Consider the following 25144-nt stretch of genomic DNA (forward strand, 5'->3'; position numbering starts at 1 on the left):
CAATGCTTTTGAAACAAAAAAAACAAAAAAACCTACTGGCCCAAATGTAATAATGTCTGAAATGTGTCTTTTGCAATGAAGATAAGTTAGATTATCTTTTAGAAATATGGTGAAATAACTTGGAAGGGAAAAATCAATTTAATGCTCAGGTTTGTTTTCCACTCTGTTGCTTGAGTCCAAGGAAGATGAGAAATGTGAATAATGAAACAACTTCCTTGATTTTAGTTGCCATATGATAACTCACCTTTGGCTTGGCTTACTTCGTTCTCCTTCACTCACTAGACTCTATAGATAAATTATGCATAGGGACTACATGGCCTAAAAGTTATTTTATCCAAGGTTTAAAATTGTTAAAATTAAACAACATAAGAATGTAGGCTATGATAAACCCTCTTTAATGAATGATAATTTGATGACAGAGGTTGAATAATTGTCAATACTTATTATAATTCGCCTTTACTGTAGAAATTAAACCAAAAAGAGAAAAAATAATGTCATCACATGTTTTGTTTCTTTTACAGTTTTTATATTTTTCTATCTCCTGCATTCAAAGCATATTCAAAGACAGGCGGGAGACGATGGAATTTGCACATGCGCAGTACTGGTTGATCCTTGGCACTAGCTGTGAACGAATCAAATCTCTAAAAAAAAAACGGTCAGTCATGTCTATCAAAATAAAGCATGGGGTTTAATTTATAAAACATATTGTATAAAATCACATACAGCTGTTATTCTCTTGGCAAAAAAATGCATTCAACAATTACTGAAAAATATACACGTTTGTCAAAAAATCGCTCTTGATGCCACTTTATGTAAGAATTAATTACGTTTAAAGAAAATGTTTGTTTTATTTTGAAACAAGAAAACCGGAGCGGACGTGTTGTGTGACGTTACCTTGATGAACGCAGCTGTTATCGACGTCACTATCTAACGGAGACAGGGACCGTCAAAGCTCGGGTACCGCTATATACACGGGAAGGGTAGGACCCCTTTTCATCCAGATAAACCGAGCCAGCCCAGGATACAGAGGTACGTAAATCATGGGACATTGTGCAGGACAGGTCGACGACAGCAGCCACAGAGGAAACAGCTCCATTGCTCGGGTGGAACAGGGGATTTAATCGCTGACGGGTTACGGTTACAACCCTCCTCTTTCTCCATCTCCTCCATTTTGGTTGTCAGTGATGGAGCACATCCGGACGCCCAAGGCAAGACTCAAAGCTTCCATTTCAACATGTCTCTTACATTGCTTTGTCTTTGTTTCTCCCCTGCTGATGCACATATTCGTTTATTATTCCTTTACCTCCTTTATTTTGTCCCTAACACATCTCCCTCTCATCCCTCTACACACCACTGTGTTGATAAATACTGTACGCACATACCTGTCTGTTATGGGACAGCCTGCAGGAACACGTCTTCTCATTACACTCACAGTGGGTAATATTGTGTGGCACCAATGTATCTCCTGCTCCACACACACATGAATAGAAACAAACGCTGTGAAGCTGACATTATCGATAATGGATTCAACCACTGAATAGGTGTGGATTTTATAATTTCCATTAGTATGCATTGCTTTAGTTTAGTCAGATATAGTTAACTAATAAAACTAGGGCTGGGCGATATGGACCAAAACTCATATCTTGATATTTATTAGCTGAATGGCGATACTCGATATATATCGATATGTATTTTATTAACAGTGAAAACACATGGAAAAATAAACTACCTGTTTGTGAATTTAAAAAGTAATATTATAAAATAAAAATGTTCCTTAAATACAATAAAAGAGAGAGAGAGAGAGGAGGAGCAGGGTTAAGAGGGACAGACAGTCAGTCATCATCAGTGAGATGAGAAAAAGGTGACCTGGCACCTCTGTAACGTTATTTTAATGCAACTTAAACTATATCCATATTAACCATATTGTCTTACCCTGTATCTTGTTTCAAAATATATCGATATATCTTAAAAACTCAATATATTACCCAGCCCTAATATTACCCAAACGTGACACAGCATAACAGTGTGCTGGTGTCCACCATAGTTCTTCTGTCCAAGCTGGCACAAGCATACAAGGCCTCATATTGACCCCATCTTTCTCATTACCACATTATTGATCTGTTTATGTTTATAAAAAAGTAATAGATCAAGCACAGTATACATAATTTGTAATCACACATGAATTGAAGCATTAAACCTGGTAATATACATTCCTTTATCAGACAGTAGACCGTATCAATGCAAAATCTGTGCACAATACACACAGAGAGCTCAAGTTGCATAATATCACATCATTCATTATATTGGTAGGTACATTTCAACTCCTAATTCCGTATTGGTAATGACTCTGAAATTCTTGTATTTCTAGGCTCTAGTCAACATCCAATGGAGGAATATATGTCTGTTGTTCTAAATACACATAGTCATAAAAGACAGTTATTGAATGACCTTTGTACAGACTGTATTTTGAGCTCAGTGGATGTTATGTGCTGAGTCATGGCAGAAGACTGTGAGGTGGTTTTACATGTTAATATTTGATTTGTCTTCGTGTGCAGGTCTTGGGGATCAAAGCGATATTATTTTCTAAAATATTCATCATACAGGATCTGTTAATATTTCTGTCTTTGATATTTGTACCTCGATCGATCTTATAGGTGGAAAATGTGCGTCTCATTGACCGGTCATCGGGCCAGAGGAAGGCCAGCACTGGGACTCTCTACCTTTCTGCCACACACACCATCTTTGTAGAGAACAACCCTGAGACACGCAAGGAGACATGGGTAAGCTGGAAGTCATTTCTATTTCCCAAGCCCTACTCTTACATGTAGTAATACGGTGTTATTGACTGAAATGTCTGAAAAGTTTTGGGAAATCCCCTGTAGGTGGTGTGACAAATTACTCTCAGGACAGGCTGCAGTGGATGCAACTTTATCCTTGAGGTCAAAAGCACAAGTAAAGTTGTGTCAATGAAAATAGTCTGAATGTAACTTCAAGTGTCTGACAACATTCCAGAAAGGATGCTTGCAGAGATATGCCCTTTTAGTTAATAATCAAGATGTTTTTTAAACAGGAGCAGCCGCTGTATAGCTATTTGTAAAGCTTACAGACTCCATTGGCAAAAACAGTGAATTCATGTTTCAGGACACAGAGGGTTGCTGGTATACTGCTGCCTCAAATTTTAAATAAGTGTGTATCAATGTGTTGATTTGAAATTTGAAGGCTGGTTGTGATTCATCAAAACGTAATATTACAAATTCACCAGTCAAAGCAGCTGTTGACCTCCAACTCCAGTGTTCTGTGAGGTCATTTCAGTGTTTTGGTTTATGTAGTCTGGTGGTCGGGAAGACAACAATGTTGCAAACAGCTGATTCTGCTTGAACATTGGATGTATCGGTGATATTGACAAAAATGTATTTTTCTGCAGGCATCATTTCTTAAAAGTTGTCAGGCAGTTTAAGTAACAATCTACACTTTTACTGAAAGTACTCTGATCAGTAATATTGTCCCCAAAAATGTATACTACAGCCAATAGGAAGGCTGTATTTGTCTTCATCAGTATCACACTACAGCCTTCTCTAGATCTCTGATAACTGAGTCCAAAGTGAATCCCGACCTCCTTCCATGCCTTTCTGACTAAAACGACCAGTTTCCTCTTGTTTTCCAATGCGACCTGAGTTCAAGTATTCATCACTACATTCTTTAAGAAACAGAACATTTGGATATGTCTTGACCGTTAGTAATGGAGTTTTGCTGTAAAGAAAAGGTGAAACTTTACCCTTTACATTTTGCACCACTATCAGTCTCCCCTGAGATCTCTTCAGTGAACAGAGGGAAGTGATTTAGTGAAGACAAAGTTCTGCTGTTAGGGTGAAATTCATGTGGATACACAGATTTGTAGCACCAAATTAATTATTAATGTGAAGAGATGTTGTGACATGTGATCTGCACTGAAGAATTAGTTTGGCAGTAAAACTCTCAGATACCTTGTGCCTGATTTATCAAATAATTATTGATTTAAAAAATGCACTATATTGACCACTCTATAGTAAGTAATCTGTGAATTTTAAAGATGAGATATAAGTCATCATGGGGACAGGGTCATAATAAATTGGTCATGTTTGAACTCGATTATGATCTGAAATGAGCACAATGACAACATTATCATAGTCCCAGTGTTTTTATAAAGCTTGTTTCATCTCATCAGTGTAAAAATGTGAATTTCCAGAGACAGGAAGGAGAGATACCATCCCATCCCCCCCTTTAAAATCTCCTGCAGGAGGTGGTGGAGGACACTGCCCCATCCCTGTGGACCTGACTAGATAAAACAGGCATCCAGGGGGTTTCAGATTTCACCCAACAGGCACTGACAGTGTCTGCTGGATTAGCAGCAACAAAGAAGACCAGTAAACTTGTGTTGATTAAAAAAAAAAGGCTTCCAAAGCTACTGTCTACTTCTCCTTCTTCATGACATGCAAGAGAAGCCCAGGAGGTTCCCCCTTCCTGAATCTGTTAGATCACAAGACGGATTACACAACGCTATGGCACGAGTTAATGCTGGTTGTATTTTTTTGAGCTCTGACTGACATCACAGACGGTTGTATTCGTAGTTCAACCCCTCATTAGTTTGTGTTTTTTTTTCTGTGTGTTTGTTTCAGGTGTTGCACAGCATGGTGAGCAGTGTGGAGAGGCCGCCCACGATCCCTGCAGGTAGTCAGCTGATCCTGCGCTGTAAAAACTTCCGGGTCTACCAGATCCTGATTCCACAGGAGAGAGACTGCATGGACGTCTACTCCTCATTGGTCAGATTGTCTCGACCAGGTATGTATGTGTGAATGTGTGTACAAGTGGTTAAATTTATGTTGAATGGACCCAGGTATTCAGGGTGTTAAACACATTTAAACCCTCTCCTCTCCTCTCCTCTCCTCTCCTCTCCTCTCCTCTCCTCTCCTCTCCTCTCCTCTCCTCTCCTCTCCTCTCCTCTCCTCTCCTCTCCTCTCCCCTCCCCTCCTCTCCTCCCCTCTCAGAGAAGTACAGCGAGCTGTACTGTCTGTCCTTTAATCCCAATGTGAACAAAGAGGAGAGAGAGGAGTCGTGGAACTTCATAGACGTCATGGCTGACTACAAGAGGATGGGAGTTCCTAATAACCTTTGGGTCCATACAGCAGCTAACAGTGAATACAGGGTCAGTAACATTTTGACTTGTTTATAAAGTGTACATGTGCAAGACAAAAATATGTCTACTATGAAAGTTCATGGTTTTTAGATTGTAATGTTGAGTACCAGGCAATATATCCCTAATCCTCCATTCAAAGAAAACCTTTTTAATCCGAAGCTGCTGTTACCTGTTCTACTGTAGGCATATACAAGGTAACAGATACAATAGTAAATGCCTCCCCTCAGCATGACTAAGTATTCATCAGTAGCTACCGCCTTCTACATGAGCAGCATACAGCAGCCCTCTCAAAGCCAGATCACTAAGTCAACAACTTCACAATTGTTTTTCCCTTTTGTTTTATTGCATTTTGTTTTCCAGGAAATGACGAATTCAAAAATAACACTAAGAATACTCACAAAATGACTGTTTTTTTCTTTTCTTTGTTGGGCCATAAACTGACAATAAATGCATATTTGATAAACAAAAGCTAAATATTAATTTTGATGTATTTGTCACTGTCTTTGTGTATGGCCCTTCCAGGTGTGTGACACTTACCCATCAGAGCTGTTTGTTCCAAAGTCAGCTACACCTGCCATCCTCGTGGGCAGCTCGAGGTTCAGGAGTCGAGGACGATTTCCTGCTCTGTCCTACTTCCACCAGGACACACTGGTCAGTCACACTCAAACCCACACAGGACATTTATCCTAACATACTGTAGGTTTCATTTTCATTTAACACAGAACAAACTTCCAAATGACTGGATCTGTGACTCGTACCTTTAGGTGAAGTGATTATGAACATGTTTATCGATCACACAGGCAGCAGTGTGCCGCTGTAGTCAGCCGCTGTCAGGGTTCAGTGGACGCTGTCAAGAGGACGAGATGATGCTTCAGGCTGTGATGAAGTCCAACCCTGGCAGTGAATTCATTTATGTGGTGGACACAAGGCCCAAGGTAACACACACACACACACACACACACACACACACACACACACACACACACACACTTTGTGACTCACATATCGAGTATATTCACATTGATTATTACAGACAAATAAACAGCAAGCTATGAAATTCTCACACTGTTTTGTGTTTGTTTGTGTCCAGCTGAATGCCATGGCAAACCGAGCTGCAGGTAAAGGCTACGAGAACGAGGACCACTACACCAACATCAAGCTGCAGTTCATCGGCATCGAAAACATTCACGTGATGAGGAGCAGCCAGCAGAAAATCATTGATGGTGAGAATAGTGCGTGTGTTTATATGTTCAAAGAAAGTAATATAAGAATATAACCACCGTCACATCCACCATTGATCTGTTAGAGTTTGGGTTTAAGCTGCCGTCTTGACAGAAGAGACAGAAGTGACCATATTTTGACGATAACTTGGAGCTGGGTGTGAGAAGTTAGCAACTAATTTAATCTGACTTTTATTTTACAAGGAAAAGCTTGTTAAGATGAAAAAAGCTCTTTTTCGAGAGTGTTCTGACCAAGACAGACAGTACACCTGACAAAGTTTACTCAAACCCTGAGCATACATACATACATACAATAAACAGGATACATGACTACAGTACATTATAAAGACATAAAACAACAAGTTAGACCAGCAAACAGCCAAATCACCTTCTTGTACTTAAAACCACATTAAAAGCATCCAATGAGTTCCATAAGTTACAGGTCTCTTTTGTGTGTTCCACGTAAACACACAGACAATAAGAATAGATCCTGGGACTGAAGATCTCATTTCCTGTACTCTCTTGATGGATGTTAGTTTGATGAGGTACCAAGCAAGCAAGTAAGTAATTATTGAATTAAGCTTGCTTGAGTTGCAGGGTGCATCCATAGCTTACTGTATCTGATATTTGAATGTTTTCTTTGGGAAAGTAAAAAACAGGCTAAAACAGAATTATTTTCACAGAAAATCTACATTTGAGTTGTATAACTAAAACTTTAACACTATATATTTTAGGTCAATCAAAGGATAACTACACCCTGAAGTATACCCACTTTATCATCTATTCTAAGTAAAACGGTGGCTAGAGATCGAGACCATCATTTAAGAATGTTTGTTGGATAATAACTACACTGAAGGGTACGCTTAATTCCTCATTGGCTCGGACACAATAGGCTTTGTTTTTGCAACCAGGGGAGTCGCTTCCTGCTGTTCAGTGAAAAGTATGCTTTACAAGGCAGTTCTGTTCTGCATTGGCTTCACTTTTTAGGCCCAGAGTATACGTCCACTTCTTCTTTAAGGTCTATGATGAAGAAGCAGCCTGAGATGGAAACACAAAGCTGGTATCAGGAAATACACAGACCCCTTCTGATGCTGTCCTTCCCTCTATGAGTAAGTGTGTGTGTGTCTGTTTGTATGTGTGTCTTAGTAAATCTCCTCTCGCTTCCTCTTTTCACACAGTGGGTGAGATGAAAGCTCCATCGATGACTGACTTCCTGTGGGGTCTGGAGAACTCTGGCTGGCTGAAACACATAAAAGCTGTACTCGAAGCTGGGGTCTTCATAGCCAGGGTGCGTGCACGCACACACACACACACACACACACACACACACACACACACACACACACACACACACACACACACACACACACACACACACACACACAAAGGAATTGTTTCTGCTTCGATGCCGGGTTAAGTTGCTGCTGTCTTTTACAGTTTTCTTGCTTACACACTCAAATTAGAAATAATAGACAATAATGAAACTGATACACACAAGAAGAGTAAGAGGCAGATGAGAGGGAGGAAAAGTAGAAGGAGGGAGAATAGAGTCCTTATTTTAGTCTCTTATCTGTCTTGCATTATAAAGTCGGTATTTGTGGAATCTTTTTTCTGTATTTTCAAACTTTTCAAACTTCAGTTCTAGCAATGGCAAGGGGGTTGTGAGTTAGCAACGGCTAGAAAAATGTATGCATGGCATTTACTTTGTATTTTACATATGACACAATGTTAATTGTTTGTGTTTCTGTTAAATACATGAATAATAATGTCATCTTCATTTCAGTAATGACAATTAAGAGATTCCCACATTGAATTCTTGTTCATATTTACAACATTCTACTCATGAAAAGACATACAGTGAAAGTGTTACTTATTTTCTTTACTTTTTTCTTATATCATTTTCATTTATAAGACATGTAAGATGTTTTGTTAACCTCTCTCTCTCTCTCTCTCTCTCTCCAGGCAGTTGCTGATGAAGGGGTCAGCGTGCTGGTTCACTGTTCAGACGGCTGGGACAGGACGGCTCAGGCCTGCTCCGTAGCCAGTGTACTGTTAGACCCGTTCTACAGAACCATCAAAGGACTCATGGTAACAAGCACAACACTCATCACCTCTTATTCTGAAAGAGTCTTGGTTCTTATCTCTAATTTTCTCCTCTTTGTCTCCAATCGTTTCTTCTTTCTCCTCCCACCCTTCTCTCTGTTCTGCTTGCGCTCCTCCTCTCCTCCCTCTCAGGTGCTAATAGAGAGAGACTGGGTTTCCTTTGGTCACAAATTCTCCCACAGGTTAGTAACATGGAAAATATGAATCGTTTTGTGCATTTTATTTTGTAAAACATGGCCAACAACCACTCTCAAATGGAATATCTTCCATTTAAATACATTTTTGTCTTCTTTTCATTGTGAAAAAGTGAGATTGAAACACGATATTTTATCTTTCACAGTCATAAAATGTCAAATGAGCAAACATTTGGATCACCCTTTTGGTTAGGTTTTTTCAATCTTGATGACATCAGAAAGAACATTATGACACCATGCTTGAGACTGTTTGTGACAGGCAGAAGAAGAAAGAACAATAGGTTTAAAACTTCAGGGCAACAAATTTGGGTCAGAACCAAAATTCCTTCAATTGTTTTTCTTTTTCACATAGTTCTAAAAGTTTAAATAAAATGAGTTCCTATAATTGCCAGATGTGACCCCCAGTGTCTTAGAGAGTTCGACAAGTTAAATATTACAACAGATAGATGTTCAACAGTGATTGTAAAGTCTGCACTTGCACTGCTTTGGACAGAGGTTTAAATAAACATTCACTGGAAGTAGCTGATGAGAGTGATCTTGTTTCCTTCTCACCTCTAGTGAAAGCTGCACATGCACAGCACTGATTGTGTGGCGTCATGTTGCTCAGCATTCGGTCAATAGACAATCAACAGCCAACAGTGAATCACTAAATCTACAAGGGGTTGTTGAGCTATAGGCGTAAATATACTCAGGCTGTCCCTATAGCAGAGTTTTAAACTTCGATGGGATAATAGTAAAAACTCAAATATTAACGACACCTGTTTCAAAACCTAAGGCTACACAAAGAGATGTACAACAAAGCGAGTTCACCATAACCATACCCAGTCTTTATTTATTTTTTTTGATTTTTTGGGGGGCTTTTTGTGCCTTTAATGGAGAGATAGGACAGTGGATAGAGTCGAAAATCAGGGAGAGAGAGTGGGGAATAACATGCGGGAAAGAGGCCACAGGTGGGATGTGAACCCGGGCCGCCCGCTTGAGACGACAGCCTCCATGCATGGGGCGCGCGCTCGACCTCTCGATCGAAACGTGATTTAAATTAAATAACTTATTTTGTGGTATTCAAGCAAGTGTGCAGGCATACAGTATGTTCTTTCTCTACACCTAAATATTCCCACTAACTATTATTCATAACGCAGAAGAAGAGAGATTCTGCTCTCTGTCTGTATTGTTTTGGACATCTCATTGGCATCAGTTATTGTGCTGTGAGGTGAAGCCCTCTGTTTACTGTCCACAAGTTTCAGACCAGCAGTTTGTCTTTCTGCAAAAGAACCGGAAAAGAATCTTGTGCATCTTTCATTGCTGCTTAAAGGTTTAGACGCGTGTCTGTATTTCCCAACCTGTGAGTATGAAGCTGTGTTGTGGCTGTTATCAGGGCTGATGGCGAGCAGAGCAGAGCAGCGGGTGGGATGAAGCACAGATGCGGCTGAATTTAAACTAAATCTGGCTTCTTCCTGTTTGTTTGTGCAGAGCTGTGGATGTGTTTATAAATTCTTTAGAGTTTACCCACTGTGATGCATTTGGATTCTGATTCACAGCTTTGTTTTTCAGTGCTTTTCTCTTTTCACTTGAGTCAACATTTTCATTCAAACATAAGACCCAGTGCATGACTGCCCCCAGGCCTACATCTGGAAGGGAGTCATAAACTTCCTGCATTATTTGCAGACCTGTCATTATATTTCACTTTATCAAATTCATTCCATTTTATTTATTTATGTCACCCGACTGAAGGCTCTTTCTTAATACTATTTTTTTTATCATTTCATCAAGTGTTAAATTATGTTATTGATTCTCGCTTAATGGGTTATTATTATATTGAACTAAAAGAGGATTTTATTCATTATTATTATTAGTCATTTTCTTTTTGTAGATTTTCTATTCAGTTTAGTACAGATAGAGTAGATCCTTTATGTTATTGATCAAGTTTTCTTAAGTCATATTTTGAAATCACAACTTATTTACAATTATGATTTTTTATTTTTTATTTTTTAAACAAATTGTGATGCAGTCTCCATTTGTTGTGCTTTTATGGTTTTAGATTTGCTTTTGTCTCTTTGGGGTTGATATTGATTATTTCTAGCCTCATGATTCTTAACACTTGTGAAAAAAGAATCTATATACTTTAGAGAGCAAAGTAAAGACAGAGTGGTGTCCCTGCAGGTATTCCCACCTGGACGGAGATCCCAAAGAGGTGTCCCCGGTCATCGATCAGTTCCTGGAGTGTGTGTGGCAGCTGTCCGAGCAGTTCCCGTGTGCCTTTGAGTTCAACGAGCGCTTCCTCACCGCCATACACACACACGTCTACTCTTGTCAGTACGGGACCTTCCTCGGAAATTGCCAGAAGGAACGCAGAGACCTCAGGTAGTACTGACACAGACATGAGCACACACACATACACACACACACACACATTGACACTATGATGTTCTATTGAATTATTGTAATGGTTATAATTACCACTATGACTGTGGATGATGTTTCCATTTTTTCTATAATGCCTTTAAATTGTGTATTTATTGATTGACGTGTAGATGTACATCAGCCTCCTAGCCTCACATTAAGAGTTCATTTAAATTTTGTAGCCATTCCAAGAGAAAAACAAGTGACGGTCAAAGCGGGCGGATCCTTTCTGCTGAATTTTTAAAAATGTAATTTACATAAAACTAAACTAATGAAGACATTTTGAACACATCTTTGGCTCCATGCCTATAGCTGAATTATTTGACTTCATGAGCATCACATAGTTGACACCTTTATGACTTGCTTCTTGGAGTTCTTGTGCTGTTTTTAATGGTTTATTTTTGGGAGGGTTAGGTGAGAGAGAGTGGAGAGTGACATGCAGGAAAGGACCAACAGGTCGAATTTGAACCAGGGTCGCCCATTAGAAGGACAATAGCCTTTAAACAAGAGGAACGACCTAACCGCTAGGCCCTCAGCGCCAGACTTTAATGACTGTTTTATTTGCTATTTTTATCATTCCGTTTTTTCGTTTTATTGTTTGTTGGTTTCTTCATTGTTTAACTGCAGGCTTCATGAACGGAGTCACTCTGTGTGGCCTCAGCTGTGGAAGGACCGGGCCGAGTACATCAACCCTCTTTACAAGGCCGAGCTGAGCCAGAGTCAGGGTGTCCTGAGGCCCAATACCACCCCCTACTGCTTCAAGTGAGACACTGCAGCACATATACACACTGACACCACTTTGTTTCACTCCCTGAGAAAGATGAAGGTGTTCTTAGTTCAGGAGTTAGTGTTTGGTGCGAGTCATCGAAAATCAACATTCAATGACTCAGGGGGGGATAAACAGCTCTCTCTAATGTTTCTAATCCTTAAAAAACTACAACCTGGTAAATATAAAAGTTATTCAAAAACCTTCTTATTCTTAAGAGAGCTCCTGGGGTGAAAATCTAACCCCTGTATTCTCCACGATACCAGGATGTGGAAGGGACTTTATAACCACGTGGAGAAATCTACGCCTCCTCGTCAGACACCTTCAGACTACCTGACTGCAGTGAGGGAGGAATCCCAGCAGCTGGAGGAGGAGCTGACCAATCACCAGGAGGTACCACCAGGAGGAACCGCCCACCACCACCACCACCATCACCTGGGCTCCAGACAAGGCATACAACTCACAAAGACACCCCTAATGCGACATCACCATAACCCCGATTTAGCACACAGCTCCAAAATAAATATGAACATCTCTCTCTGAGTTGGAGATCTTCACAGGTCCAGAAAGTCAGACCTTAAAGCCTGGGAGAATTTTTCTTCGATCTAATTGAACTGAACTGAACTTGTTTTTCAAGTTACAGAAAACACTTCATGAGTTATGCCCGCTTCCTGCACACAGTTTTTTTTAGACAAGCATTGATGTGTAGTCCTTCCTGACACTGACTGGCTTTGTTTTTCACTTCTTTGTATTACTTTATTAGTGCAAATAAAAACACAACAAACAAAACTCATGGGATAGTTGACAAATAACATCAATTCATTGGATGAAAAATATAAAATGCCAAGATTTCTCACTGAACTTATCATAGTCAAACGTAAGATATGAGGCATGACTGATGATCATTTTTTAAATCTGAAGTACCCTTGCAGTTATTCAACATCCATGGGGGGGGGGGGGTAATACCCCTTTTTAGAAACACTGTTACTAAGCTCTCATCAGACACAGTGAAGATTTACTGAATTCTTTCAGCTCTGTTAAGAAAGTGTTTTGTCTTCTTTCTCTCTTGTCTCTGCAGAGGATCGCAGCCCTGACGGGGAAGCCAATCACGTGGGAGAAGATCGAGGTTCCGAGGAGGAGGACTAGTCACCTGTGGCAGAAACACTGCGGGCCGGACCCGCCCACCAATTACACACACCCGATCACCAGCTGTGCACAGGACAACGACCAGGCCCTCTCTAAACCATTCAATCAGAACGCTCAGACCAAGGACCCCGCACTCACCCTGCCTCTCGGGTTGTACACACATCTCAAAGGTCAGGACACCGATGACCTCTCTGCCTGCAGTGACCTGGAGTCTGGGGTGGCCGACCTCAGCAGCCGCTCTTCCAGTGGCGGGTACGAAAGCAAGGACTCTGACCCAAATGAGACCGCCTTCATTTCTGCCTGACTGGAATAAAAGGGGAACCCTGCTGTCTGGCTCTTACAGTTCCCCCCCAAGAAATCTTTCTTCATGCACCTGGAGGAGAGGCTGTGAGCAGGTAAAGATGGCTGCTGACTGACTGACTGAGTCTGTTGGAGTTATTCTTTTTTTTTTTAGTCTAAAGGGAACCCTTGCTGTTTGTTATCAGTTCAGCTGTTTGATGAAGGCACTAAAGGACGCTACTTGAGAATGTTTTTTTTTTTTTTTTCCTTTTTTGTTTTTGCAGAAAGGTTGCTATTTTTTATACGTGTATGCTGCTTTTAGGCACAATTCCATCATTTGTACTCGGTGTAACAAATGCACAGTTGCCACGCTGAGAAGGATGAATGTGACATGAAAGCAGCCTGATTATGTGCAGGGATATTTTCTTGTCTTTAAGCAAGAGAGTGGTCTTTCAGTTTGAGAGCATGAAATGTTGTCATGCTTTCCCTCAAAACCCTGCTCACACACTCAAACAGTCCTCTGGATTTCTTCCATTTTTAAAGGGTCGATGCGCAAAAAAGTGCACAGAAGCATTTCATGTGCAATTAAAAGGCTGAAGTTGGAGAAAAAACTAATCCCCGAGTAGGAGCAAAAGCAAAGTTAATCAGAGTTCAAGCAGGGTTTTAAAGAAAAGCAATACAAATCCAAAATTGAAGCTAGAAATGTAAGTTCTGAAATGAAGAGACCACTCATTTGAATAAAGATTGGAGAAAAATCTAGAAAGGTTTTACTCTAATGTGATGAGGTAAGGGAAACTGTCTTCAGAGAGTCTTACAAACTTTAACATACTTCTTCAAATAACACATCTCTGCTCAACCCAATCAAAAACCAGAAAATTGAAGGAAAATCTGTTCATTTATAGTATTCTGTCAGCCTTTCTCTTACTGAAAACTACATGTTTTACTAGTACTTAAATGTTTCCCTTTAGGTTTAGGTAAGTCCTATACCTCAATTCTAGTGTGACACAAAGCTGATCAACATCCAAATAAATTACAGGATGGAAAATCACATTTTAAGTCACCGGTAATTAAGGAGAGAGTGGTTTCCTGAGAGCTTTAGGGTGTTTAGACATGACAGGTCTTCAGTCTGACCTCTGATCAGTTCTCCATCATCACATCTGAAGCTTTCTCCCGAAATAGAAAATGATAAACAGTGCTATAAAACGTTTCAGGGGAAAATGTAAAATGATATGTAATGTAGTTTAAACACTGGGGGGTCTACTCTGAACCTAAACTGACATAAAGCTGAGTCATGCACTGATGGTTTTTTATTTCCTCTCTCGTACCTTTTCTGTTTTTTTATTTTTTATTTAACACTGTCTGCCACTAGGGGTCAGTATTTAGTGTTTAGGCTTTTTGGAGATCAAACACAACATACTTAATTCAGATGTGACATTGTGGCTTACATCCTGGCTACAAAGAAAACACCACAAGGTAAATATATAGTTGGCTATCACCCGAAATAAAGTTCTTAATCCTGCTGTTGGGGCCTGTGACTGGCTAGAACGACTGTGAAAAATATGTCTTCAGGATACAGGAGATCACTGTTTATATCCTTTTTTTTAATCCTCTCTTATCATTTGAACCCAAACCTGAAAGTTTACTTGACCTTACCAGATAGTTTATTACATTAAAACCTTTGTCCCATAGTTTGAGTGACAACAAGTCTCCCTTGACTTTTAAAAAAGGTTTATGTTGTTACAAGTGCACTGCCCTTTGGATGCAACAGGGTTTATATACTCCATCGATGATTAGTGAAACAAGTGACAGGTAACACATTCACAGAATCATGGCCATCTCACAACCCTGAACGAAACACTGCACCTTCTTTTCAGATGAATTACTCCCGTGTTTTTATCATTTCTCCTTCCTAGCCTGAACTGTACGGGATAATAAAACAAAGCAGGACTTATTGTCTGACTTGTGATTTCTTCACCCACTTTGACCTCTTGGTAGTTATCAAAAAAGGGAGGAATAAGAACAAAATGTGAACAAAAATATTGATGTTTACAAGCAAATGCTGAACTTTTTATTTTCTTGTGTGCAATATATTATTTTAAAGTCATTCGTTAGTTTGTTTCAGTGAACTGTCTTTCAAGAATATTCATGACTTATGCTCAGAAAAGTTAGTCAGATAACCAATGTTTCTAATGTCCTTGGAACACTATGATTGACTGATGTGTGCTTTAAGAACTGAAGAATGAAAAGTTGATCTCCTTTTAGGTGTCTTTAACTTTTTACATTCCCTTAAGCTTTATGTCCATAGAGATTAAAATACTATTTCAGTTTGTTTTTCAAGGACTAGACGCTGTCTGTAGGGATCTTTGTGAGGAAGTGCAGTCCATATTTGAACAAGTACATGACTGATATATTAGGGAATACTGGTTATGTTGGTGTATTTAATGAAAACTGACTTTTGCTGCAAGAACTCCCTCTTAAAAGACAGCAAAGAAAACACTGTATGTCTTACACATGCTAACAGTCTTAAACATAATAACAGTTTGTGTTCACTGTTGAGCAGTGGCAATCATTTATCAAATGTATTATCATGTAGCCAAGTTTTCAAAGCGTGGATTTTAGTCTGAAATCATGTACACATTCATTTGGTCAAATTAGGAAATAAGAGCCAGGATTTGTTTGTTGTTACATCTAGAAAAGTCTCTCTCTTTAAAGCTGTGAAGCACTGAAACTTAAACACGTGTTTAACTGGAGAAAAAAACAAAAAGAAAGTGTTGGTGTCTAAAAGCTGGAGGCCCTGACCTTGTCTCCTTTGAAACTTGTAAATTTCATTGTAGCCTGTGGTGTGTATGTCAGTGTGTATGTGTGTGTATGTTCTGTATTCATCATGTAAATGATCTATCAATAAATGCACTGTTGAAGGCAAATGCAATATACCTGGTCTGATGTATTTCTTTACATGGCATCCAACAAACATAAAAAACAGCTTCCATAAGTACATACAGTTTAGTTTGATTTAAATTCTTTATTTTTTGCCCAATTTAAACAAACGCAGACTGAATGTGCTGTGTCAGCATTACACACTTTGACCACCAGAGGGCCTCTGTGTCTCCCACAGGAAAGTAAAGCAGTATTTCTTCTTGTTGTATCAGTTAACATCTAAATGTATTTGCTGAGGCTTTAAGTAAAGAAACAGTGGAAGTTAATCGTGATAATACTTTTTCACTGCAACATTACCTTCCATCTTTTCAGTATGAACACAGACTTTATAAGTCTGATCACAGACTTGTTCCCTTTTTATTTCACACATCTTTTACAGCTCATTCTTCATTCAGGTTTATACTATGTATGTATGTTATGTAATCAGTGTTATGCATTGACAAACAACATCCTTGTGTTTGATTTAAAGTTTCAGACACAGCCAAGACTTTGTGAACACGTCTGCTGTGACTCAGCAGGAAAAGTTGAATATTACATTTTGACTCTCAGTTACAGTTTTATGTTATGTTCTTTAAGATCTAAAAATAAAAAAATGCTACGTTTATCAAAGCTTAACAGTCTATGCCCATGGTTCATAACACAGGCTAGTTTATTTGCTTGCTAATTACTGAGTTGAGCTAACATGCCAGACTCGGCAGGCAATGACTTCAATTCATCTTATTAGAGCTGTTTTATCCATGTTCTGCCTCTGTTGCTTTCCCCTAGCCCTTTATGCCGATTTTATTTGTATTTTTCCTGTTGTTGACTTTAGGCTACCATTTCTATCATTGGGTTTTCAGAGGATTTAAATAAACAATGATGACTATTGTTTAAAAAATAACCTAAGTAAAGACAATGGACTAACAACGTATGGACAGAGGTCAAGTTATTGGCTAAAGCTAGGTTAGCAAGCTGCAGCATTACTTACCAAGCTTTCTTGACTATTTCACTCTAAATGGAACCATTTCTCAATCAACAAAGTCTGCATTAAAACAACAAAGTCTGCATTAAAACAACAAAGTCTGCATTAAAACACAGAATGCGATGATGAAATGAAATTAGATGGGAGCAATCCAGGCTCCCATCAGTTGTGATCTAGCAATTTAACTATAATATACTGTATGTCTTCAAACATTTTTGTAGCAAATGCAGCCAGCAATTTCCTCAAGGACATAATTTACAAGTCCATTCCAACTTCCCACATTGCCAACTGTAAACAAAAGCAATGCATGGTTGAAGAAGTCTTATATCACATAAAGCTGGTAACACAGGAAGCCCAGTGGAGGATATATTGTGGTTGTACAAACAACAAACTTTATAAAGGAGACCTCATTGAAACTATAGACTGAAAATAACAGAAACTAGAGATTAAGACCTCAAACTGTCATCTGAGACAAGTGGAGGCGCCCCCTGCTGGCCATTATAAAGATTATGGGTTCAAGGAAGTAAACTGACTGCTCTTTTAAAACCAAGAGGCTACTCCTGGTTTTAAAAAGATATCATACACATATAATGTGTGTTGATAAGAAATGAACATGATAGTAAAGTGATTTAAAATGTGAGTAAAAGACAATTTATAAAATGAAAAGAGAAAGAAGCCACATTTGACTGACCAATATATCTGTGAGGAAATACAAAGCTGCATTCAAATCTCTTAGCTTGACTAACAGTAACATGAGCAGCTCATCAGTAAGTCCTGTGTGTGTTTGTGTCACTGACGTCAGAGGCACAGTAGCATCCAGAAACATGAGGTTCATGTTCAAGCAGATTCAGAATGAGGGTTAAGTGGAATGAAAGATCAGGGGGAAAAAAAAACCCCAGCTGACTTTTGTTTATACAATCAAAAATTTGATTAAACTTAATATCGACCACAAGCATGTTTTCAAAAGTTAATCACATTTAAACCCATGACAGCTCCCCTTCAAAACTTGTGAAATATCCCAGAATCCCCTACTATTTCATCACAGATACCATGACACTGAATCATTCTTATGAATCATCTTTTTCTAACTAACTTCAAGGTAAGATCGTATCAGACGTATTGCATTCCTTTCATATTCAAGGTGCAGTAAAAAAAAACAGCAGCACTTCTTTTTCTTCTTCCTCATGAGAAGAAAAGCTGTTGACAGAGTCGTTGTGTTTCCTCCGGACAGGAGACTTCGTGTCCGATGGTCCGAGGGTCGCTGTAGATCTCGTAGTCGTTTCCTCCCTGACGCACAGAAAGAAACACCATACAGACATTTAACACTGTCGCAAAAGCAAATTAACGAGTGGATTTCCAGACTTCTTTGAATCCATCAGGAGTGATCAATATCACCTTCATTCAACCAAACAGTTTCAAAGTTGTTTTCTTCTTCTTTAGAGGACAGACCTGACAAATCTCTGATTCGTGCTGTGAAGCCTCTGTGTTACTTTAAATGTACAGTTAAACTGAGAGTCAGCAGAAGTTCATGAAAAGTCACTCCTCCACAAAGAAATGACAGCACTGGGGACAAAACTAATGTACTCTCCACCTGAAAATGACACCATGCACAAGTCTTGTATCCTTGTGCCCATCTGTCTCTCAGACCTTTAACAACACAAATGCTAAAAATGCCTCTGTGATAAAAAGTAAAGCCGTTGGTAAGGACTCATTCGAGTATTAGACCGATGCGGGGTAGCTGGGTTTGAAACCAGTGAGTTTTCTGCACTCACAGCAGCCTGCTCTGACCATACTGGATGAAAAGGAAAATGTTTATGAATGGAGGTGCTGGGCAGCCACATGGTCAGCCAGCATGATCCTTCATCAGGTGTGAACAGGCCTCTTCACTGGTGTGATTACTCTCACACCAGCACAACATGCAGACACTCACTGCAATTGTCTGGCCTTTCAAACACAAACTCAAGACAACACCCCTTTCTACAACAGCAGTGATGACACTAGTGTTCCCAGACTTCAGTGGATTTATATAAACATCTCTCTCTCTCTCTCACTGTTATTACACATTTAATTATTATTTATTTAATATTCAGCTTTCTTTTGGCTCTGCGAGAGTGCCAGTCATTTTCTCACTTTTTGAGCCTAGCCCCATCCCATTTTTTTTTTTTTTTTAAACACATTTTGGGGTCTATGTGACTTAACGGTATTAATGCAAAATATTTTGGAATTGCTCCAGTAGCCGTATTAGATGCTACTAAAAGTTCTTGTTTTTGCCACTGATAGGCTCAGATTGTTAACAAAGTGTCTTATAACATTACAGAAAAGTTCATTTTCAGTCTCACAGGAAGATGCTTTCATCTAACAGAAGCAGCATTTACAATGAACTATTCAATGCCACAACCCTCTTGTGACCACATGCAGGTATTTAACCACCAGAACAGAGGGGTTGAGGTTTATCTGCTCCCTCAAACTAAAAGTTTGTCTGAGTTTTATGTTTGAGATGAAAAAAAAAAACAGCTTTGAAAACACAGAACAATACTATCGAGGCAGTTTGAACCCAGCGACGTCTGTGTCCTGTAGAATTCATTTACTGTTTCTCTAATGGAGTCTGATGTCTTTGAATACATCATTCAAAAAACACCCTATCCTGTATGAAACCAGTTGTCAGCCCAAATACAGTACACACACACACACACACACACACCCATCCTGTCACGATCATGTTCTTTCTTTAGTAAACATGCTGTAAGTGCTTAGTGATTTGATTGCCCAAAAAGGATGATGTGGATGGTATAAAAGAACTGTTCCAAGTGAAATAAACAGATCCTCTGTTTGATCATTTAAGAGCTTTTGCTCCACGACCCTCTTTCTGCAAAAGGTGTCTCTCTTATGGGGATATTTTTTGTAAAAAAAAACAAAAAAAAAACAGGATACATGTAAAAACAAACAGCTCTTATCAAAAGTTATTTGATCTGGTGTATTTGCCCTTAAAGATTTGGTAGCTCCTCTCTGAAGTAATCTTCTTCCTCTACCTGCTTGTTTGACCGGTTTCAAGCCTTGTAAAGAATCTGCATGTACTCTCTAAAGCCATCAGCCTGATTGTTATGTGCTGCTGTTGTTAGCATACTCACAGGTTTGGTTTTGTCTCCAAAGAAGTGAATGGTTGAGTAGGTGTCCTTCTCCACGATCCCCAGGCAGAACCTCTTGTCCCAGCCATCAGGAAACACATCAAAGCTGATCTGGCCTCCTGCAGAGAGCGAATACAACATCACACTTTAGAAACAGAAACAAGTCACCGGATACCTCACGCTGTATGGCATAATAGTATTTGTTTTTAAGACCGGGCGGGTTAAAGACACAAGTCCAAAACACACACACACAACTGGACAATTCACTCTGACATTGTGCAATAATAATGTTATATTATGTTTATCAAACCACTTTGTGCAATAACATGTTACACTTTATGTGCACTGTGTGTATGTCTGTGTTACACTGAATATTACAGACTACACTTTTGTCAAATAGCTGATCTATTTTTTATTTTGTAAATCTATTTTTTTTAGTATCTATTTTTCTGTACATTCTAATCGTACTCAAATTTTACTGTGTTCACTTGTTGTCTGCAATCTTTGCTCTTTGCTGCTGTAACACTGTAAATTTCCCCGTTGTGGGATATATAAAGGATTATCTTATCTTAAAAGCGGCTAACAACAGTTTGGTATCTTCTAGTTTCATAACTCACCGATTGAAAATGTCAGCCCTCTTCCTTTGAACTCCTCCTTCAACACAGACACAAACTTCTCTCTAATCTTCTCTTTCTGTAAAGGAAAAACAAATTAAAATCCAAGACAGAAATTATTTGCACACGTTGCTGCTCCTGTTATAAGGAACTTCAGTCAACCTTAAATGTAGCTTTCAACTAAAAAACAAAAACAAATGCAGGAAACAAGCAGAGGCCTTGAATAAAAAATAAAAAAACATGCATCTGAAAATCACCTCTAGGTGGCAGTGTTATAAATTGAGCTAAAAATAGCATGTACATATTATAACAGTCTTGCTATCCCATCAGTGACAGATGGACATGCATGTTAAGCTAAGAATAAAAGAAATATGGCCACTAAGAGGGAGAAGAAGATGCTTAAAAATAACAGGAAACATCAGCAAGTGAAAAAGATTCTCCGTCACACAAGGTTCACATCCAGCAGATGTTTAAAGTCCATGTTCCAATCATAGACTTCATGTTATAGCAACACGTACAGCTGTAAATGATTTATCTTCAGCTTGAGTGAATGTGTTCTACCTGATCGAGCTCATAGAACTCTTTCCTCTCTTCCTGCGAGCAGCTGCGTCCGATTGGGGAGACGTTCAACATGCCGTTGCGGAATTCAATGAATGTGCCCCTGTTAAACATCAGACATTACATCAATACTTCCTATCACAATTACAGATGAAAATACATGTTTAGAAAGTGATCATCGTGCAGTTATGCTGCTACCTTTTTTTAGGCAGTTTGATCTTTGCCATATAGTTGAGACAGAAGTTGATGAACTCCTGCAGAAGCTCCTCCCCCATGTGAGCCTGAATGGACTGAAAACAACAAACGGACAACAAGGTGAACTTCCTGTCACATAACGTCCTAAAACTCAGAGTGTCTTTGATTTTAAACTGAGGTTAGGACTGGAATAATGACCTCACTCTTAATCAACATACAAAATGAACAGTTCAATCAAACCCTCACTACATCTTTCCACGCAGAAATCACTAAACAGAACATCTCGTTGTATACTGTCATACAATGACAATAAAGGCTTTCCATTCAACTCCTTTCCATTTGTTTTAAATCAACCTCATGTGTAAACGTCGGGATACAACATTAAACATGTTTACAATCAATCTTACCTGGACAGAGAGGAACTCCCCACCTTTAAACGCCTCCAGTCCGTTCTCAGCGAACACATAGTCCATTTTCTGGATAACTGTACATGTTAGAAAAAAACAGTGTTAAAGTTATTACATACAGTACAGAGGGATATGTTGATTCCCCACTATAAAGCTTCTGATCGATGTCTGTATATCCAACCATCTTCTCCCAGCTGCTCTTTGATCTTGCTGAGGTCTGAACCTCCAACCACCCCGACTCGAACCCGAGTCCTCAGCTTCTGGAGGAACTGGTCCATGTCAGGAGTTACATGCTGAAAACAAACAAAACACATGACATCATAGATAAACAATAAAAAAAAAAAAAACAATAATAGCAACAAGACCAAGCATCATCATCCATGTCTACACTCTGTGCAAGACTAGTGTTCATGTATTTTAGTGATCAGGATTCATGTGAACAGTCAACCTGATTCTCAACCATTTCTGTATCACAAGAATCTGTTTAGTACTTTGTACTGGTCTTCATGTGTATTCCTTAGCAGGACCAAATATGGGGGTGGGGGGTATGGTGGGTGGGTGTTTTCATTGACAGAAGGAAACCCGATTATAACCTTCTGATGATGAATTTTTGGTTTACATTTTGTTTAATTGTCTGTTTAGGTCTGAGCTGTATCTCATATTTTTGTCTGTATGTCATTTTTAATTTGCTACTAACAAATAAAAACCTATAAAATGAAAAAATAAACAATTCATTTCTTAAAGCACATGTAAATTATATTGTTCTACATAGGTCTATTTTTGTCTATTTAATACAGCAACAAAAAAAATGTGAAACTGGTTCTACTTGTTGGGAAATGCTAGCTGAACTTAATATTTTTGAATGTCCATAGAGCCAGCTGTTCCAAGATTTGCTAATTTTACAGCAAACTTTAAAAAAAAAAATGAGGGCAAACTCCTGTCGAAAAAAGGTAGGCCTAATGATTTTGGATGCTTTAAACCAGAGTTATTTGGTCACAAATGCTGGCTAAAATGTCAGTTTAATACACCTGCGATTATACCAACAAGTGCTGTGACACTATCGTTAGAACTAAGCAATCAGACACAACATTGTCTGTTGTTTCTTATTTTTCACAGTCTATGGTTGTGTGTTTTATATATAACATTTTGCACGGACTTGCTCCTCCTCCTTTGAAGGACTTTATAAAGCTGAAGTCTGCCAGTGGGATCGGCACCAGGGGCCACAGCCCGAGGAGACTGTGAGGTCCCATACAGACACACTACATTCAAACTGTTCTGTCAGTCAAAGGAAATAAATACTGGAATATTCTCCCACTCACAATAAGAGACTCACAAACATGTGCATCCTTCACAACACACCTCAAACAGTGGATAAAAGAAACCCAAGTCTGTGACCACCTTTAACCTTTGACCTCTATTATTGTCTTGTGTCACTTGTGCCTTTGTATTTGATTTGTAATTTGTCTTTCTCTGTTACCTGCCTAGGGACAACAGATGGAAACTAGCACTTCTGCTATAATCTGGCATTTTTACAGCTGTTCATTAATATGCACTGTCCCTAACAAATAAAAAATAATAATAATAAATAAATTAGCGTATGGTATTACCGGTATGTTAATTATAAACACTCGATCGTCCCACTAAACATCTGATAAAGGTTCCGGGCGGAAAAGTGTTTAGATGGAAACCATCGGCGGAACTACAATAACGACGTGTAACCGCATGTTTCATTGACATTGTGTGTATGAATGGAGCAAGCTGTAGAAGCTTTAAACAAACACAGACATCCATTACCTGTCTCGCTGCTGTTAATGTGCCGTCGACGTCAAAGAGGCAGAGAGTGCTCTTGTCCACTTCACCCATCTTCTTCTATTTCTGCTTCTCAATGAGCTACTTTAACACTGTTTCCTAATGTGGACACAAGTTATTTTACTGGCGCAGTGTGATGTCTTAGTATGTCCTTAATGTCTATGTCGGTTTGTTTCTTCTGTTCTGTTTAGTTTTAACAAAATAATCCAGCTGCCTGACTGACTAACACGTAATACTACTATTACTCATAGCTAGGATACTAAAGAGAGAGAGAAAGAGAGAGAGAGAGAAGGGGGGGGCTTTCTCGTCATCTTTAATATTTGCTAACATATTGCAACAGGAAGTCGCATGCTGCCTCCTGCTGCACCGGAGTGTGAACTGAATCCTCACAACTCAGAAGTGTGAAAACCAGTGTAATAACAATAATAATAATAATGATAAATAAGATTTATATAGCGCTTTTCTAAATACTCAAAGACGCTTTGACAGGAAACAAACAAAAAAAAAAAGCAAAAACTAAGAGAACAATACAACATAGAAGTAGTGTGGAGGGAAGAGGATGAGAGTCAGTGGTTGTAGGCGGTGATGAAAAGGTGAGTTTTTAGGGATTTCTTGTCGGAAGTGAGTGTGGGGGAGTCTCTGATGTTTTTAGGGGGGGGGGGGGGGGTGAGAGGAGGTTTGCATCCACAGACGTGAGAGTGCTGGTGGAGGAGGTGAGACAGGTAGGGGGGAGTCAGGTTGTGAAGGGCTTTGAAGGTGATGATGAGGAGCTTGAAGTGGATACGCTGGGGGATGGGGAGCCAGTAGAGGTCATGAAGAACGGGGGTGATGTGATCTCGGGTGCGGGAGTGTGTGTCTTGTGGTCTTTTAGAGCGGGGGTTCCAAAACTTTGGGTTGGCGACCCCCAGAATAAGGGTGCAAGAGACACTCTCCAAGCTGAGAGAGGGTTAGTCTGCGCACAGCCCCACACACACATATTTTGGCAACATTAGAATACAACATTTATATAGTCATTTATTGTTATAAAGGCCAGAAGCAGAATACAAGTAATGTCCATGTACAAACACTAGCACTGTGTTGACAAACAAAATTCAGTATATAGACACACAGGTGTGTGTATCTTTGTGTGTGAAGAATAGCAACTACATTGTTGCTGTCATGAGCAAACTTACATTTTTTGGATTTGCAAAATATCCAGATAATTTCAGGCAGTCTGCTCAGGAGACTCTCCATACCTGTTGCTCTGCTCCTCACAGC

At 39.2% G+C, this 25144-nt stretch overlaps 2 protein-coding genes across 2 annotated transcripts; one reads left to right on the forward strand and one right to left on the reverse strand.

Annotated features, from left to right (window-relative positions):
* Positions 1-905: 905 nt before the first annotated feature.
* On the forward strand, positions 906-13875 carry mtmr7b (myotubularin related protein 7b). The gene is made up of 14 exons (XM_061048844.1): positions 906-1208; positions 2655-2780; positions 4656-4818; positions 5025-5182; positions 5696-5824; positions 5974-6108; positions 6264-6396; positions 7572-7681; positions 8356-8481; positions 8629-8678; positions 10851-11051; positions 11718-11852; positions 12123-12249; positions 12935-13875. The coding sequence occupies exons 1-14, from the start codon at positions 1185-1187 to the stop codon at positions 13304-13306; spliced, it is 1989 nt and encodes a 662-aa protein (XP_060904827.1). The 5' UTR covers positions 906-1184; the 3' UTR covers positions 13307-13875.
* A 1775-nt stretch (positions 13876-15650) lies between these two features.
* pmm2 (phosphomannomutase 2) lies at positions 15651-24171 on the reverse strand. The gene is made up of 8 exons (XM_061048881.1): positions 23873-24171; positions 22260-22371; positions 22079-22155; positions 21675-21766; positions 21480-21579; positions 20922-20997; positions 20308-20423; positions 15651-18466 (listed from the first exon to the last, which is right to left on the reverse strand). Exons 1-8 carry the CDS (start codon positions 23939-23941, stop codon positions 18362-18364), a joined length of 747 nt encoding a protein of 248 aa, XP_060904864.1. The 5' UTR covers positions 23942-24171; the 3' UTR covers positions 15651-18361.
* Positions 24172-25144: the final 973 nt, after the last annotated feature.

The sequence above is a fragment of the Labrus mixtus genome, chromosome 2 (assembly GCF_963584025.1).
Source record: "Labrus mixtus chromosome 2, fLabMix1.1, whole genome shotgun sequence".
NCBI lineage: Eukaryota > Metazoa > Chordata > Actinopteri > Labriformes > Labridae > Labrus > Labrus mixtus.